At 49.9% G+C, this 13,794-nt stretch overlaps 1 protein-coding gene across 1 annotated transcript in view; it reads left to right on the plus strand.

Annotated features, from left to right (window-relative positions):
• Snx29 (sorting nexin 29) overlaps window positions 1–9,647 on the plus strand; it is a 460,893-nt gene extending 451,246 nt beyond the window's left edge. The window contains exon 21 of the mRNA XM_031364585.1: window positions 5,832–9,647. Coding sequence (XP_031220445.1) covers window positions 5,832–5,961 — 130 coding nt within the window. The 3' untranslated portion in view covers window positions 5,962–9,647. The remainder of the gene's footprint in view (window positions 1–5,831) is intronic.
• Window positions 9,648–13,794: the final 4,147 nt, after the last annotated feature.

Raw genomic sequence — 13,794 nt, forward strand, 5'->3', positions numbered from 1 at the left:
TAGTTTGCCCTAGGATCTGTCAGTGTAGTAGCCCAGGCTGGCCAGGAACACAGCCCAGAATAGTAGCTGTCTTCCACCAAATGCAAGTTGCACACCTGATGCATACCAAGCATGCTGGCAGAGCTAAGGCAAGTCAAGTCCCCACCTGTGGCTAGAGACACAGACATTGAGCTTGGAGGTGGGGGTCATGCATACCAGTAGGGGATTGCTTCAGAGACAAGTGGGAACAGGCCTGGTATGGATATGTTATTGTGGTTAGAGAAGCCCTCAAAGGTAATGGGACACGGTCTGTATCCCTCAGAGGCAGATGCAGGAGGAGTAAGCCACAGGTACAAAGGCCCTATGAGTGGAAATGCCAGTGCGAGGAAAGCTTGTGGTGTAGGGAATGGATGGGAGTCACTGGGGGAGGAGTTTGATCACTGAGGCTGAAGCAAGATGACTTTGGGGAAGTGAGAGGGGTGGGTGCATCGGTCAGCCCCTGGTGTGTTTAGAATGCAGTACTGAAGAGCTGGGCATGGCTGAGAGAGTACATTGCTACATTGCTGGCGTGAAGATTGACATTGAGTAAATGGTGACTTGGAGATGCAGGAGATGGGCTTTGTGAGGCCTTTGGACATTCATGCAGAGCAGGTAGTGCATCCAAAGCCCAAGGACAGAAGCCTGCACAAGGTATAAACTGAAGAGCTGTCCATGTGCAGGCACCTGGCATCCTGAGTTAAGTAAGGTCATTGAGGACAGAGTAGCTTAGAGGAAAGGACTCGTGGCTGTACCTGGGAGATGTCAGTAGGTGAAGAGAAGCCCATGAAGGAGGTGTGTGGAGCACACTCCCAAATGATAGGTCCTAGAAATTGAGGGACACAGCCCAGCAGGGAAGGTGCAATGTTCATGAAATCTTCTAGACTAGAGCACCCTCTGCTTCCCTGCCAGTGAGAATAGAAGCTGTTACATGGGAAGCGGTTGGCCCAGGCATACACCTGCCAGCTGGGAGAGGCCTGCCCTCTGATAGTAGAGTGGCATCTGAGTAGTGTCTCCTCCACCTGTCCAGCAAGTGCAATCCAGAGTGTCTAGATACTGGGAACATGGCATAATAGATGGGCTGGTGCAGCCCCAAGCCCAGATAGTGGCTCTCCTCAGCCTGTTAACTTCTGTCCACTGTCTTCAGCCTAAGCAGTTCCCCATCTTGATTTTTAGGGCTGAACCTTTGGTCTGTGAAGCCAGTGGCAATATCAATGCAATTAGGTGTTGCCACAAATGGAAGTCTTCCCTGGGGCCATTTTCTGCCTTTATAACTCAAGGTCTCAAAGGTTTCATCATAAGTACAGCGAACTGTGGGTAGAAGACATAGAAAACAAGGCCTGGCAGAGTTTGCCCTGTGTAGAGAAGCAGCTGCTGTTAAGATGGCCGAGTGTTGGGCAGGAGAGGGGCAACAAGGCACAGGAGATGGCGCATTTCTAAAGTAAGCGCCTGGATGCTCTGAGCTCTGCTTTCTCTACCCTGGACCTCAGACCTCTTCAGCTCTGTCAGTGGCTCTGCACAGGGTATGAGCAGAAGGACAGCATCTTTGTTGGATGTATGACATGTCCCCTGCTGACTCACAGGCAAGCTGATGTGACAATGGCTGTAGCTTAGCTGGACTACTTAGGTACCCAGAGGTTTGTCCCTTTGGTACAAATGGAGGCCACTGTGTTAGGTGCCACTGCAGTGACCTCCAAGCCAGCTGGCTGAGCCGATGGTAGCATGCCCTGAAGATGTGCAGGTAGAGCAGGGGGGCTTTGAGACCAGGCACCTGTTGCTTATACACATCTGTGGTACTGCTATTAGTACTCCTTTAAAATGGCCTACTGAAACCTTAGAAAATGCCTGAGCCTCCTCTGCTCTCAATGTCATAAAGTAGGAAAACCAAGCTCTGGGGCTAGATGCAGTCCCACCTGTCCTGCTGTGAGTCCCTTATATGGGGCCATCCCTGCTGCAGGGTTTCATCCTGTCCTGCAGGCCCTATAGATAGGAGATGGTGACAGAAAGCCCCTGTCCTAGGCTAGTGAAGAACAGAGAATCTGTGCCTGGGTTCTCAGATTTGTGCCTTTGCAGAGTAAAAGCCACTGCAGCCATTAGCCGCACCCCCCCACACACACACACACAAATACACACAATCACAGTTAGGGGCACTGCGTCTTAGGGCGTGCTGAATGGACCTTGCTTTGTTTGCCCTGTATTAGTGCTGTGGAATGTGAGCCAGGCCACAGGCATATTGCTAACTTTAGTATTTGCTTGCTTGTTTGTTTTTGCTGCTGGTGGTGGTCTGGTTCCTTTGGTTTTCACACATTGCACACATGAGGCAAGTGTTCTGTCCTTGTGCTACATCACTGAATGCACTGATGGATCCATTTCTGTCCTGGTTTATAAGGCCTGGCCACTCACTTCAAAGGAGGAAGAAGAAAGTAATGAGTAAAATGTGGGGCAGGACTTTAACCACAATTGCCATTTGTAAGCATTAGCAGTTTCTGGGATACTGATGTGAATCTCCAGTGATTTCACAAGACAAAGGCAGAGGTTAAGCTTGGGCACAGTCCTGGGCAAGGTGTAGCCTAGATGATCACTACTCCATTTTGGTTCTATAAAGGTGCCCCAAGGGAGTCTAATTCTCATGAGATGATTGATCCTGCTTCTGAGATCCCACTGTGTCTTCAAGGGTGGGCTGTTCCTCAGATCTAAGGTGCCTATAGGTTTAGGACAGTGGCTGATGACTTTGAGACACTTGGAGATCTGAAAGAGGATGTAAAAGCAGACTGTAATCTCTGTTTCCTCAGCCTAGAAGAGGGTAGACTAGGTTAGCTGTCCCTGGTTCGCAGACACTCCCTGTCTGCCTCCTTTGGCTTAGCATGAGCAGGTGCAGAATGAAGCAGAGATGCCTTCAAAGAGCAGTTGGTGACACATGTACTGGGAATGTAGAGGCAGGTGGATCTGTGAGTTTGGAGCTAGCCTGGTCTACATCGTGAGTTCAGGCTAGACAAGGCTACAGAGTGAGACCTTGTCTCAAAAAAATATGTAGTTTGTAAGAGCCTAGTTGTCTGCTCTGTGGTCTCTGGTGTTCCCTGTGCACCCTGGGGAGGGGTAAGATCCCACAAAAAAAGGGCAGAGGTCAGTGTAGTCTCACAAAAGCAAGGCCTCAGAGTCATCTTGGACGTCTCATAGCAGTCTGCCCTCACTGTCCCCAAAAAAGAGGTGGGGCTCTTGCCCCTGCACGGTTCTGTCTAGATGTAGCATTTGTCACCCAACCATAATGCTGGAGGACACCTGTTGGAGGCGGGACTCCTGCAGTCATGAGAACACTGTTGTTGGAAATTTACGGTGCTCTGTGTCCCAGTGACCACCGGCTGGCACCCCTGCCCTCGAGTGCACTGTGTTCTCTGCTTGGCACCCTTCCATGACTTCTGGGAGTCCTTTACCTTCAAAGACCATGTCCTTGAGGACAACACTGGTGTCTAGGGAGTCAGTGGTAATTGGTGTCTCTCTTTTGGACCTCTGGTATTTCTGATGGATCTCCCTACTGGCAGTTATCTGCCAGAGCCCCCTCATGGAAGAAGCAGGGTGAGGTGCCTGGTCAGACAGGAGAACACCTCCCTGGCTCTCAGTCACATCTGTGATGAACCTTACCTCCAGACTTACCTAGACACCATCCCGATCTCTGTGAAGCAGCACAGAAAAGCTCAACGATGTATTGCTGGCATGAGAAGTAGAAGGCAGCGTGGTGCATATTTGTAGAATTAACAAGCAAAGCAGTATATAAGTTACACACACGCACACACACACACACACACACACACACACACACACACACACACAGGACAGTAGGTAACTCCAGAAAGGTATGTTCAGAACAGAAGGGGGTTGTTCCCTGGAGGCCAGGACTGGGCGGACACGCATTATGCCACTTACCTCTGCTTTTCTGTTTAAATTTGCTCCACTTTCTGTGTTACCTATTCCAGGATATAATGAAATAAGATTCCACATTTCAAAAGGCTTGAGGCTGAAAAGCTGAGCTAGTGAAGACAGAGGAAGCAATCTCTTTGGCCATATCTCCTTTGTCTTTAAAGGAAAGCACAGAGGTCTTTTTACGGGCCTCCTCCTTCTGTCTGAACATTCTTGTTCTAATGGTCTCATTCTGGGAGGAAGCCGGGGAAGGAGGCTGAAGTCCTCACTACATTTAAACGGAAATGAACCCTGAGGTGAGCAGTGCCAGCACAGAGCGAGCATGGTGGCCTTGCCCTGCTCTCAGGGCTTCTTCCACTGAGCTCTGGCTTCCAGCTGCAGTGAGCTTTGCTACTGGGTGTGATCTACTCTGGAATGAAGAGAGTGGCATACAGCTGCTAGTATGTCGAGGAGTCAGTGCACTCCTGACATGGCTCGTGTGCCGCCTCACACGTGAGTTTGCCAGCCTACCAGAAAGCCATCTTACCCTCAGTGGTCAGTGGATTTGTTTTCTTATATTGATTGTCGCTTTGATTCGTCTGCTTCCTGGTTCCTGTCCTGGACTTTCCAGCAAGCTTTAAATGAGTCTTGCAGTCTTACAGCTTGGCTTGAGTACTGTTTGAGGTCTGGTGACTCTGGGCTGAGAACCACTTTTGTGAGCCCAGAATAGACCCAAGGTGTATCAGCTCAGCATCCTCCTGTGTGATGTAGGCTGTTCTCACCTGAAGGGCTTCCCAGGTCTGAGTGCAACAGCTTAGGGCAGTAACAAGGTCTCTTCCCATGGGCTTTGGGGTTGCCCTCTTCCCAGCTGGATGATGGAGACCTGCTGCCAGGTTCTGCCCCTGCAGGCAGCACCTGTGAGGCCTGCCAGCCTCTCTGGAGAGCAAGCTGGAGGCAGGACTTTGTCCATGTGGTTGCTGCTCTGCAGGTCAGTCAGTCAGTGTCACAGCTGCTCACTTTTGTTGATACTGTGGGAATAAAATCAATAGGGAGGTAACTGGACATGGTCATGTCCCAGTAAACCTTTACCTGCAGTATGCTAACACACTGAACAAGAAATCCTCCAGCCTGCTGGCAGGCGTGGTCTGAAGGAGGTTGAGCCTTCAGTGTATGGACACAGCCATCACTGTCCTGAGAAGTCATCCTCAAGCTTCCACTTGAGAAACCACAGGAAGTGCCCAGTGAGAGTGAGGGGACTCCAGGATTGCTCAAGACATACAAGGTCTGGTAGCATTTAAGCACCCCCTGCCTGCATGTGGAGTGGATTGGCCCAGGCACATGCCCAGAGCCCAGGCTGAAGTTGTGAACTTGGGTGATTTTCAGTGGATAGATTTGCTACTAGACTTTGAGTTACATTGAAGCCTTTGGAACTGAAGGAGCAGGCTCAGTATCAGCACTGTGTTTATAGGAAGGAACATCATTGAGAGTCACCCATCCGATGCTGGAATTAGGACAGGTAGGCATGCTTCCCAGACTGTCTTGATCCTCCTGTTTCCCATGCCCAAATGTATGTGCATCGTAGGGTTGCTAAGATAGCAGGCAGGCACCAGCACACCCACAGCAGCTTTAGACTGTAGTGGGGCCCCCATACCTCACACCCCTCTTTTGGTACCCTAGCCACTGTCCCCATAAAGCCCTCTATTACCATTGGCCAGGGCTTCCTCACTCTCCTTTGCTGCCCCCTCTTGCCAGAGCTGACACCATGATTGTTTTGACCTCTCGTTTCAACATGTCCCCACCTTGTGAGCATCCTCAATGGCCTCTGCTTCCTCATCCTTTACAGAACTTGATGGGGAAGGCTCCCTACCTGTGTCATTTGCATTTAAGTTCTGACTTCATCCAGATCTCCTCCTGTCTTGCAGGGACATCACCCCACCTGGAGAACCACTGAACAAGAGCAGCAGGCCCAAAGTAGTTTCCCGCTTCCCTAAGCTGTCCCGAGGACACCCCAGGGAGGTGCGCAACGTGGAGCCTCAAAGTGGTGACCTCTGACCTCAGTGGACTCTCAGCCCCCAGCCACTTGTGCTCAACCTTGCCATGGCAGCTGGCCCTGGAAACCTTGGCAGGATGACCATGTCCCCACAGAGAACACACCCTCACTCTGCCACATGCCACCCAATTAAACTGGTCAGTTTTAGCTGCTGGGTCTCTGTCCTTAGAGCAAGGCATTGCTCACTGGACAGACACAGATGGGGACACTGTCACTACCCCCAGGGTGGCCAGGGATGGTTGTCACCTCCTCCAGTTCTGCCAACAGGACAATGGGTGCCAGGCTGGGCCCAGACCTCTGGCTGAGATGCACGACACATGGCAGAAGGATCCTTCAGACTCCACCTATGACGCTTTCCCACATGGGAACTAGAATGACTGTTACACCCTTGAATTTCCTGATGCAAGTGCCCACTGCAGCCGGTGGATGGGGTCTCCTTTGCTGTCTTCTTCCCCCTATGGTGCTTAGACACCAACAGCACTGCTGCGCGCCTGCTATGGATGTGATTTCGCCATCACGTGGCCTAGCAAAGGCAGTGTGACTTTACTTCCTGAGGAGCTCATCCTTCCCTCCTCGTGCTGGCTCCAGGAAGCACCATCCATAAAGGAAACCTGAGGCTGTCTCAGCAAGCACCTAGCTGGACCTGAGGGGTCCACCCTCCAGCACAGCCCTCAGCAGCAGCCTGAAAACTCTGGCCCAAGAATTGGTGGCTGTGACCTCATGTCACTAGAGATTTGGCTCTGGGCATTGCTATGGAAGGCTCTGAGACCCAGGGCCAGAACTGAAAAGAGAATGATTGTCCCCTGAACGTGTTTAGCACCATCTGTCCCCTAACATCTCAGTGGGAGCAGAATGCTGTGTCCCCACAAAATGTCGTATACTGCTCTCATCTCAGGGTCCCATTGTAGAGTCCAGTGCTCTCAGGCATGGAGTGGAATAAGATCCAGCTGCTTTGCAGCTCTGCCTTCCTCTTCATCAAGCCTGGGTCCCCCCAATTCTCAGAACCCACTGTCCATGGTGGTCTGTCTCCCTAGGTCAGAACCTCCTTGCTGTCTTCGTGCAGTATGGAGGAGCTTGCCAAAGGGACCATGTACCAAGCAGTGTGCACTTCTCTGCCTGCCAAGAAAGAAGTTCACAGTGGCGTCTACCAAGGGGCAACTATTTACATGGTGTGGGAGGTAGCCTGAGCATGAACTCAAGGGCTGAAGCTCAAAGCTAGACCTTGGCAAGTGTCTGGGGAAGCAGAGTTTTCCTGGCACCTTAGAAAATTTGGGGAAAGTCCCCTATAAGCCAGAGGGGACTTCAGAGTGCAGGGAGAGGCCTGGACAGCTCCAATTCTGGAGGGCACCTTGAGACAGACAAGTGGGCTGTGCACAACTGAGGCAGAGCGTACCTGTCCTCCCTCACGGCTAGGGGCAGGAGCTGGAGGGAGCAGGGCGTACCTGTCCTCCCTCATGGCTAGGGGCAGGAGCTGGAAGGAGCAGGGGAACCCTTTTCAGCTTGCTGGGAAGGGAGTATCTAAGAGGCTTCTCAGCCCTAGAAAGCCAACATGGTTCCTCATTTGTCTGCCTAAGATGCTTCAGGCTCCACACAAACTCTACACCCAGACTGCCAGTTGGGCAAAGAGAAGCATGCAAAAAGGCCCTATGAAGCTTTGGCAGCCCAAGTCCACCTTCTGAGCTGGGGGAGTCAGCATGGGGCTACTTCATATTCTATCATGTTCTGTACAGACAGGATCCTGCTACATCTCCCACAGCAGCTCTTTGGGACACCTGGCCTAAACACGTGTCACTAAGAATCTGGGCTCTCTCACTGCAAACAGGGCATATATAGAACCATCTTTCATATTCAGCACTGGCAGTTAAAGCAGGGAAGGAGGGAGGGAGGGAGGGAAGGAGGGAAGGGAGGAGGGTGGTAGGGAGAGAGGCAAGCAGGCAGGCACCTGGACTTGAAGCCTTGGTTTTCTAGGATTAATTATGGGGAATTTGCCCAACTCTACCATAATGTTAATATAAAGGCTTGGTTCCAGAGACTTCGTCCTTGGGTTGCTTGACATCTGTCTCCTACCCAATCCTTTCCCCTATCTTGGGAATTGACACTAGGGCCTTGCAAGTGCTGGACAAAAGCTCTCCAGTGAGCCCCACTCTAGCCCTGCCCACACTCTACTTCCACAGAAACCCAACAAATTCTTGCTTCCAGGTTGCCCACCTTATACCTCACAAGAGCATGTTGGGACTCAGGCAGAGCAGTGCAGGGCAGAGTCATGTAATGGAAGGCTATTCCCACAATGCTCCCCAGATCTGAGGCTGAGTCCAGAGGGGAAGTGCAGAGCCGTGCTCACCTAGCCTGATACAACCTCAGCTCTTCAGGATACTGCTTCCTAACCCTCCTGACTGTGTCCGTAGCATTCTTGTGGCTGCTCTAAGAGTTCACATGTCTTGAGGGCAAGTCACAGTGTTCTAGGCCTTGGTTACTTTGTCATCTATCCCTGCTCCATCTGTCTGTGTAAACTGTAGACACAACTGGCCCCTGAGGAGAGGCTGGGCTCTGTTCTCCCAGGTCCACCACCAGATTCCCTCAAGTTGGCAGCCTGCACCTGCATCCACCCACCCAATATGCTCAGCTGAGGGGCTCCTGAGAGACTTAGCTCTTCTGCCAGCAGGACTGACACTCAGGAGCAGGCAGTCTCACCATGGTGCCCTGTCCCTGACTGCTCTATTGTCTGGGAAGCATGCAAGAAGGAGCAGCCTCATGCCCATGGCCTGATTGCTCAACATTCCCACTAGAGACATTGCTACCCACCTCAGAGCCATGCCCTGGGAGCTGTGACCAGAAGGCAGGTGCCTCATGAACAAGATCTATTGTAACAAACATTCTTCAAACTATTGTGCATTATTTCACTAAAGATAGTGTTAAAGTGTTTTCTGTTTAGGTTGGTTTTGCTAACTTTGCACAACTGTAGCACTGCATAGTTTATTTAATATTTCTGTGCCAAAAAGTTCAGGCCTTGTTGCTGTGATATGCGGTCTCCATTATGCATCTGAAGTAAAGTCTAGGCAGTGGATGGGGAGGGGAGAGCATGGTGGCAGGGCTGGAGTAGCTGCTGTGTGGAGTCCTGGGGTTCACTTCTCACAGGGCCATGTTCTCCTGCCCTGAAGACATCTGTTCACCATCTGTTCCAGGGGGTGCCACCTACAGCCTGCTCAGCTCTGCCCCTACCAGGACGTGACCACTTGACCACAGGGAGGTTTGCTTTTTGTTTTTGTTTTCATTTTCATCAGTAGGACATATTGGGAAGAGCCAGCAAGAATTGGGACATGGGACATGTGACAATGGTTTGCACAGGAGCCATAGGGTTGCTGAGCACCTGGGAAGAGGACCTGAGAGCCGGGACCTCCAGAGGAGTGAAGGCCCTGGTCTGTTATCTCCATCCACCCTGGAAAGGTCTCTTAAGGCTGCTCCAGCCCTATGTCTGGAGCCTGCGGTGCAACAGCACAGAGATCTGAGCATGTGCTACCCTGACTCCCGTCTTACGTTAAAGTTTACACAATAGAATTTTTAAACAAATATGTTTAATTTTCTAAAATCTCTTGTATTAAATTTTTCTTTTGGAATAAGCTGTGGATTTTGTTACAATCTGGTTGAGAAGAGCCTTTTCAGTGAGGGGATTAAAATGGCATTTTCTAAATTAGACTCTCTTCTTTGTGGTTCCTTTATCTAGATTCTTTACGGAGAGCTGGGATTTCAGTGAACTATATACACAACACGAGAAAGCCTCTAAAGTTTAGAAGGTTCACTTATCACTTCTGGTGACACTACATATCAAGATGTGGTTCAGCTAACACAGCTTTGGTGAATTAAACATTGGGAGTCCCTTGTAGTAGTAGACTGATCTTGGTAAAGTGGAATGTAGAATAATAATCTTACACGGAAAAAAAGTTCATTCCATCCTCATGACAGGTTCCTTTCCATACAGTCCAGACACAGGTAAGTAAGGATGAGATGTGAGCTCCTCCTGAGTTCTCCTGTGTTTCCTGCATGGCTGTACTTACCGCTTCTCATGACATCAGGATGTCATCGAAGGGAGCTAACAGAAGGCGGCAAGGCAAGTCCTACTTGCATAGACCTTCAAATTTGTCGATCCAGGAGTGGCCAAGGGCACCATGAGAGACCAGGCAAACACACAGCCTTCTCTAGCTGTTCTGCCCTCGGCCTGGGGAAATCCACACCACCCTCACCAAGGCTGAGGTCCAGGAGCCACCTTGGACCTTGGAGGAAGTCTGATGATGCTGGCTTCTGGTCCAGGGTCTTGATGGTTTCTGTGCTCTCAGACTATAGCTTCAGCTCCCAGTTCCTGGTCTTCAGTGTGTCTTGCAAATGAGAGCACAGTAGAACCAAACCACTTGTTGGGTAGAAAGGTTTGTTGGGCATCAAAATGCCAAGGTTATCTCTCAGTGTGTGTGTGTGTGTGTGTGTGTGTGTGTGTGTGTGTGTGTGTGTGTGTGTGTGTGTGTATGTGGTGAGCAGCAGAACAGTGGAAGAATCAAGTGGCTTTTCTATAATACCAGGAGGTATAATACCTTTGTTGGGACTGACTAGATGTCCTTGCCCAAGGTATTTGACCTTCGGGGGGTAGATTAGCAAGGTCCTGGTAAACAGAAGCCTGCCTTAGGAGACGGAAGCCTAAGTGCTGAATTTAGGCTACTATGTGTACAGTAAGAGCCTTCTGTCCACCCAGTCCGAGGTCTGCCTAGGACACTGTCATCAATATGGCCATGTTGGATGACCCACTCTGGAACCAACAAGGTCCTAAATAGAATCATCACCTTTATAAGGCTTGTTTTAACCAGTCAGTGTACCCCTTATAGAGCAGGTGCTCCTGAAGTCTAGACCAGGCCTTCCCTATACCCCCTCCTGGGCTGGGGCCATGATGAGAAGCTAGGGTGGGGGGAACTGCAGCAGTAGGAGAAGGAACATAAGTTTTCCATGCAGCAGATTCATGGACCTTGAGATTCCAGTGGGGACCTGCACCAGGTGCTGTGAGGAGCTGTGTGGCCCTTCCTGGCTCTACTGATCCCTTCAAGTTCTATCTCAGACGTTGGCCTGAGCCTGCTTTTCCAAGTTACCTTTGGCCTTACTCCCTTTGCCCCCAGCTTCCTGGCCTCATTCCCAGGCAAGTCACACCTCTATCTGCCCCAGGCCCTTTGCGTATGCTGGTCCATCCTGCTTTCTGTGCCTCATTCATTCATCTATCAGGGCCAACTTCAAGTTCATTTTCCAAGATAAACCTTTGACATTCCAGGCTACCATCATTCCCTCCACAACATTCTCTATTTTTTTTAACTTTTCATTAAAAGCAATGTTTTTCATATAATATATTTGATCATGTTTTCCCCTTCCCTTGATTCCTCCCATATCCTACCTCAGAACTCACCTAGTTTTATGTTCTTTCACTCCCCACAAAAATGAAAATCATAAGTAAGTAAATCCCCCTCCCCCCCACACACAGCCAAACCATAATTAGACAAAGAGTCTGCAAAATACCACTGAGTTCACTCTACGTTGGCCACTGCTCCTGGGCACAGGCCTGCTCTGAGGTGTGCTTAATGCACCTACAAGATTCAGTTGAGAAAGATGACATTCTTTTGTAGCAGGTATCAATTGCAGCTGCTTGGTTAGGGACAGAAGCCCTTCTCCCTGTGCTGTTGCCACAGTCTGTGAGGTCTGGAAGGCACTGTCCTTGAAGTCAGTCATCACCTCTGTCTCCTGTCCCCTGAGCCTTGGGGACAGGGCTTTGATGGAGATGTCCCACTTAGGACCGAGTGCTCCAAAGTTTCTCATAGTCTCTTTAAATCTCTGTAAGTATCCTGAAGCTGCGTCTGCAGTTTACCCAGTTAAGCAGCGCTATGGCTGCCATTTCCCCCTCTACAGCGCCGGTTCCCATCCTTCCTAATCTGCAACCATTTGTTGCTATTTCATAACTGTAAGTTTGCTACATGATTGCATGAATTATAAATATCTTATATGAGCCCCCATTGAAAGGGTCATTTGACTCCTAAAGGTATCAGCCACGGGTTGAGAAACACTACTCAGGGGTAAGAATGGCTCAGGTGTTGTGGGCGATTGCCATTAGCACCAGCTCCCCTTCATGTCTCTCCATGCTGCCCGTGACAGTGCCATCAGAGCCTTTGACTCCACACTCTCCACCCCAGGGGCAGAGTCTGAGACTCTTGTCTAGTTCATTGCATTTTCAGCTCACGTCTGGCTAGGCTGGTACTCCATGAACAGAGGTGGGTGACACATTGGCCCCCTCGGCCTCCTTGACATTAAGGTCCCCACTAAGCTAGCTGCAAACCCTGGGATAGGCTAGCATCCTCACAACTGATACCACAGTTTACCCGCATAGGAGGGGCCACTAGAAGACTCCCAGGGGAAGGTTGCCAGCAGCACAAGTATTTCTGAGAACTTTCTAGAACCCGGTGTCACTTGTAGGATGTTCTCCAGGAAGATTCCTGTGGAGGTGCTTAGCCCTCTCAGGAAGCCAAACCAAAACTGGGCAAACATTTTATTTTCTTTTATTATTGGATATTTTCTTTATTTACATTTCAAATGTTTTCCCCTTTCCAGGTCTCTCCTTTGGATACCCCCTATCCCATCCCCCCACCTACCCACTCACTCACATCCTTTTACCCTGGCATTCCCCTACACTGGGGCACTGAACACCCTCAGGCCCAAGGGCCTCTCCTCCCACTGATGTCCAACAAGGACATCCTCTGCCACATATGTGGCCAGTGCCATGGGTCCCTCCATGTGTATTGTTTGGTTGGTGGTCCAGTCCACAGAAACTCTGGAGGGTCTGGCCTGTTGACACTATTGCTCCCTCTATGGGGCTGCAAGCCCCCTCAGCTCCTTCAGTCCCTTCTCCAACTCCTCCATCAGGGACCCCATGCTCAGTCCAATGGTTGGCTGTGAGCCTCTGCCTCTGTATTTGTCAGGCTTTACCAAAGCCTCTCAGGAGACAGCTATATCAGGCTTCCAGCAGCAAGAACTTCCCAGCATTCATAATAACGTCCAGGATTGGTGACTGTATATAGGATGGATCCCCAGATGGGGCAGTCTCTGGATGGCCTTTCCTTCAGTCTCTGCTCCACACTTTGTTTCCATATTTCCTCCTGTGAGTATTTTGTTCACCCTTCTAAAAAGCACTGAAGCATCCAAATTTTGGTTTTCCTTCTTCTTAGACTTTACATGGTCTGTGAATTCAATCTTAGGTATTCCGAATTTTGGGGCTAATATCCATTTATCAGTGAGTACATACCGTGTCTGTTCCTTTGTGACTGAGTCACCTCACCCAGGATGATATTCTCAAGTTCCATCCATTTGCCTGTGAAATGAAGTCTTGTTTTTAATAGCTGAGTAGTACTCCATTGTGTAGATGTTCCACATTTTCTGTATCCATTCCTCTGTTGAAGGACATCTAGGTTGTTTCTAGCTTCTGGCTGTTATAAATATGGTGACTATGAACATAGTGGAGCTTGTGAACTTATTACATGTTGGAGCATCTTCTGGGCATATGCCCAGGAGTGGTATAACTGGGTCCTCTGGTAGTACTATGTCCAATTTTCTGAGGAACCGCCAGATTGATTTGTAGAGTGGTTGTACCAACTTGCAATCACACCAGCAATGAAGGAGTGTTCCTCTTTCTCCTCATCCTTGCCAGCATCTACTGTCACCTGAGTTTTTTATCCTAGCCATTCTGACTGGTGTTGAGGTGGAATCTCAGGGTTGTTTTGATTTGCATTTCCCTGATGACTAAGGATATTGAATATTTCTTT

This window comes from Mastomys coucha, unplaced genomic scaffold (genome assembly GCF_008632895.1).
Source record: "Mastomys coucha isolate ucsf_1 unplaced genomic scaffold, UCSF_Mcou_1 pScaffold12, whole genome shotgun sequence".
NCBI lineage: Eukaryota > Metazoa > Chordata > Mammalia > Rodentia > Muridae > Mastomys > Mastomys coucha.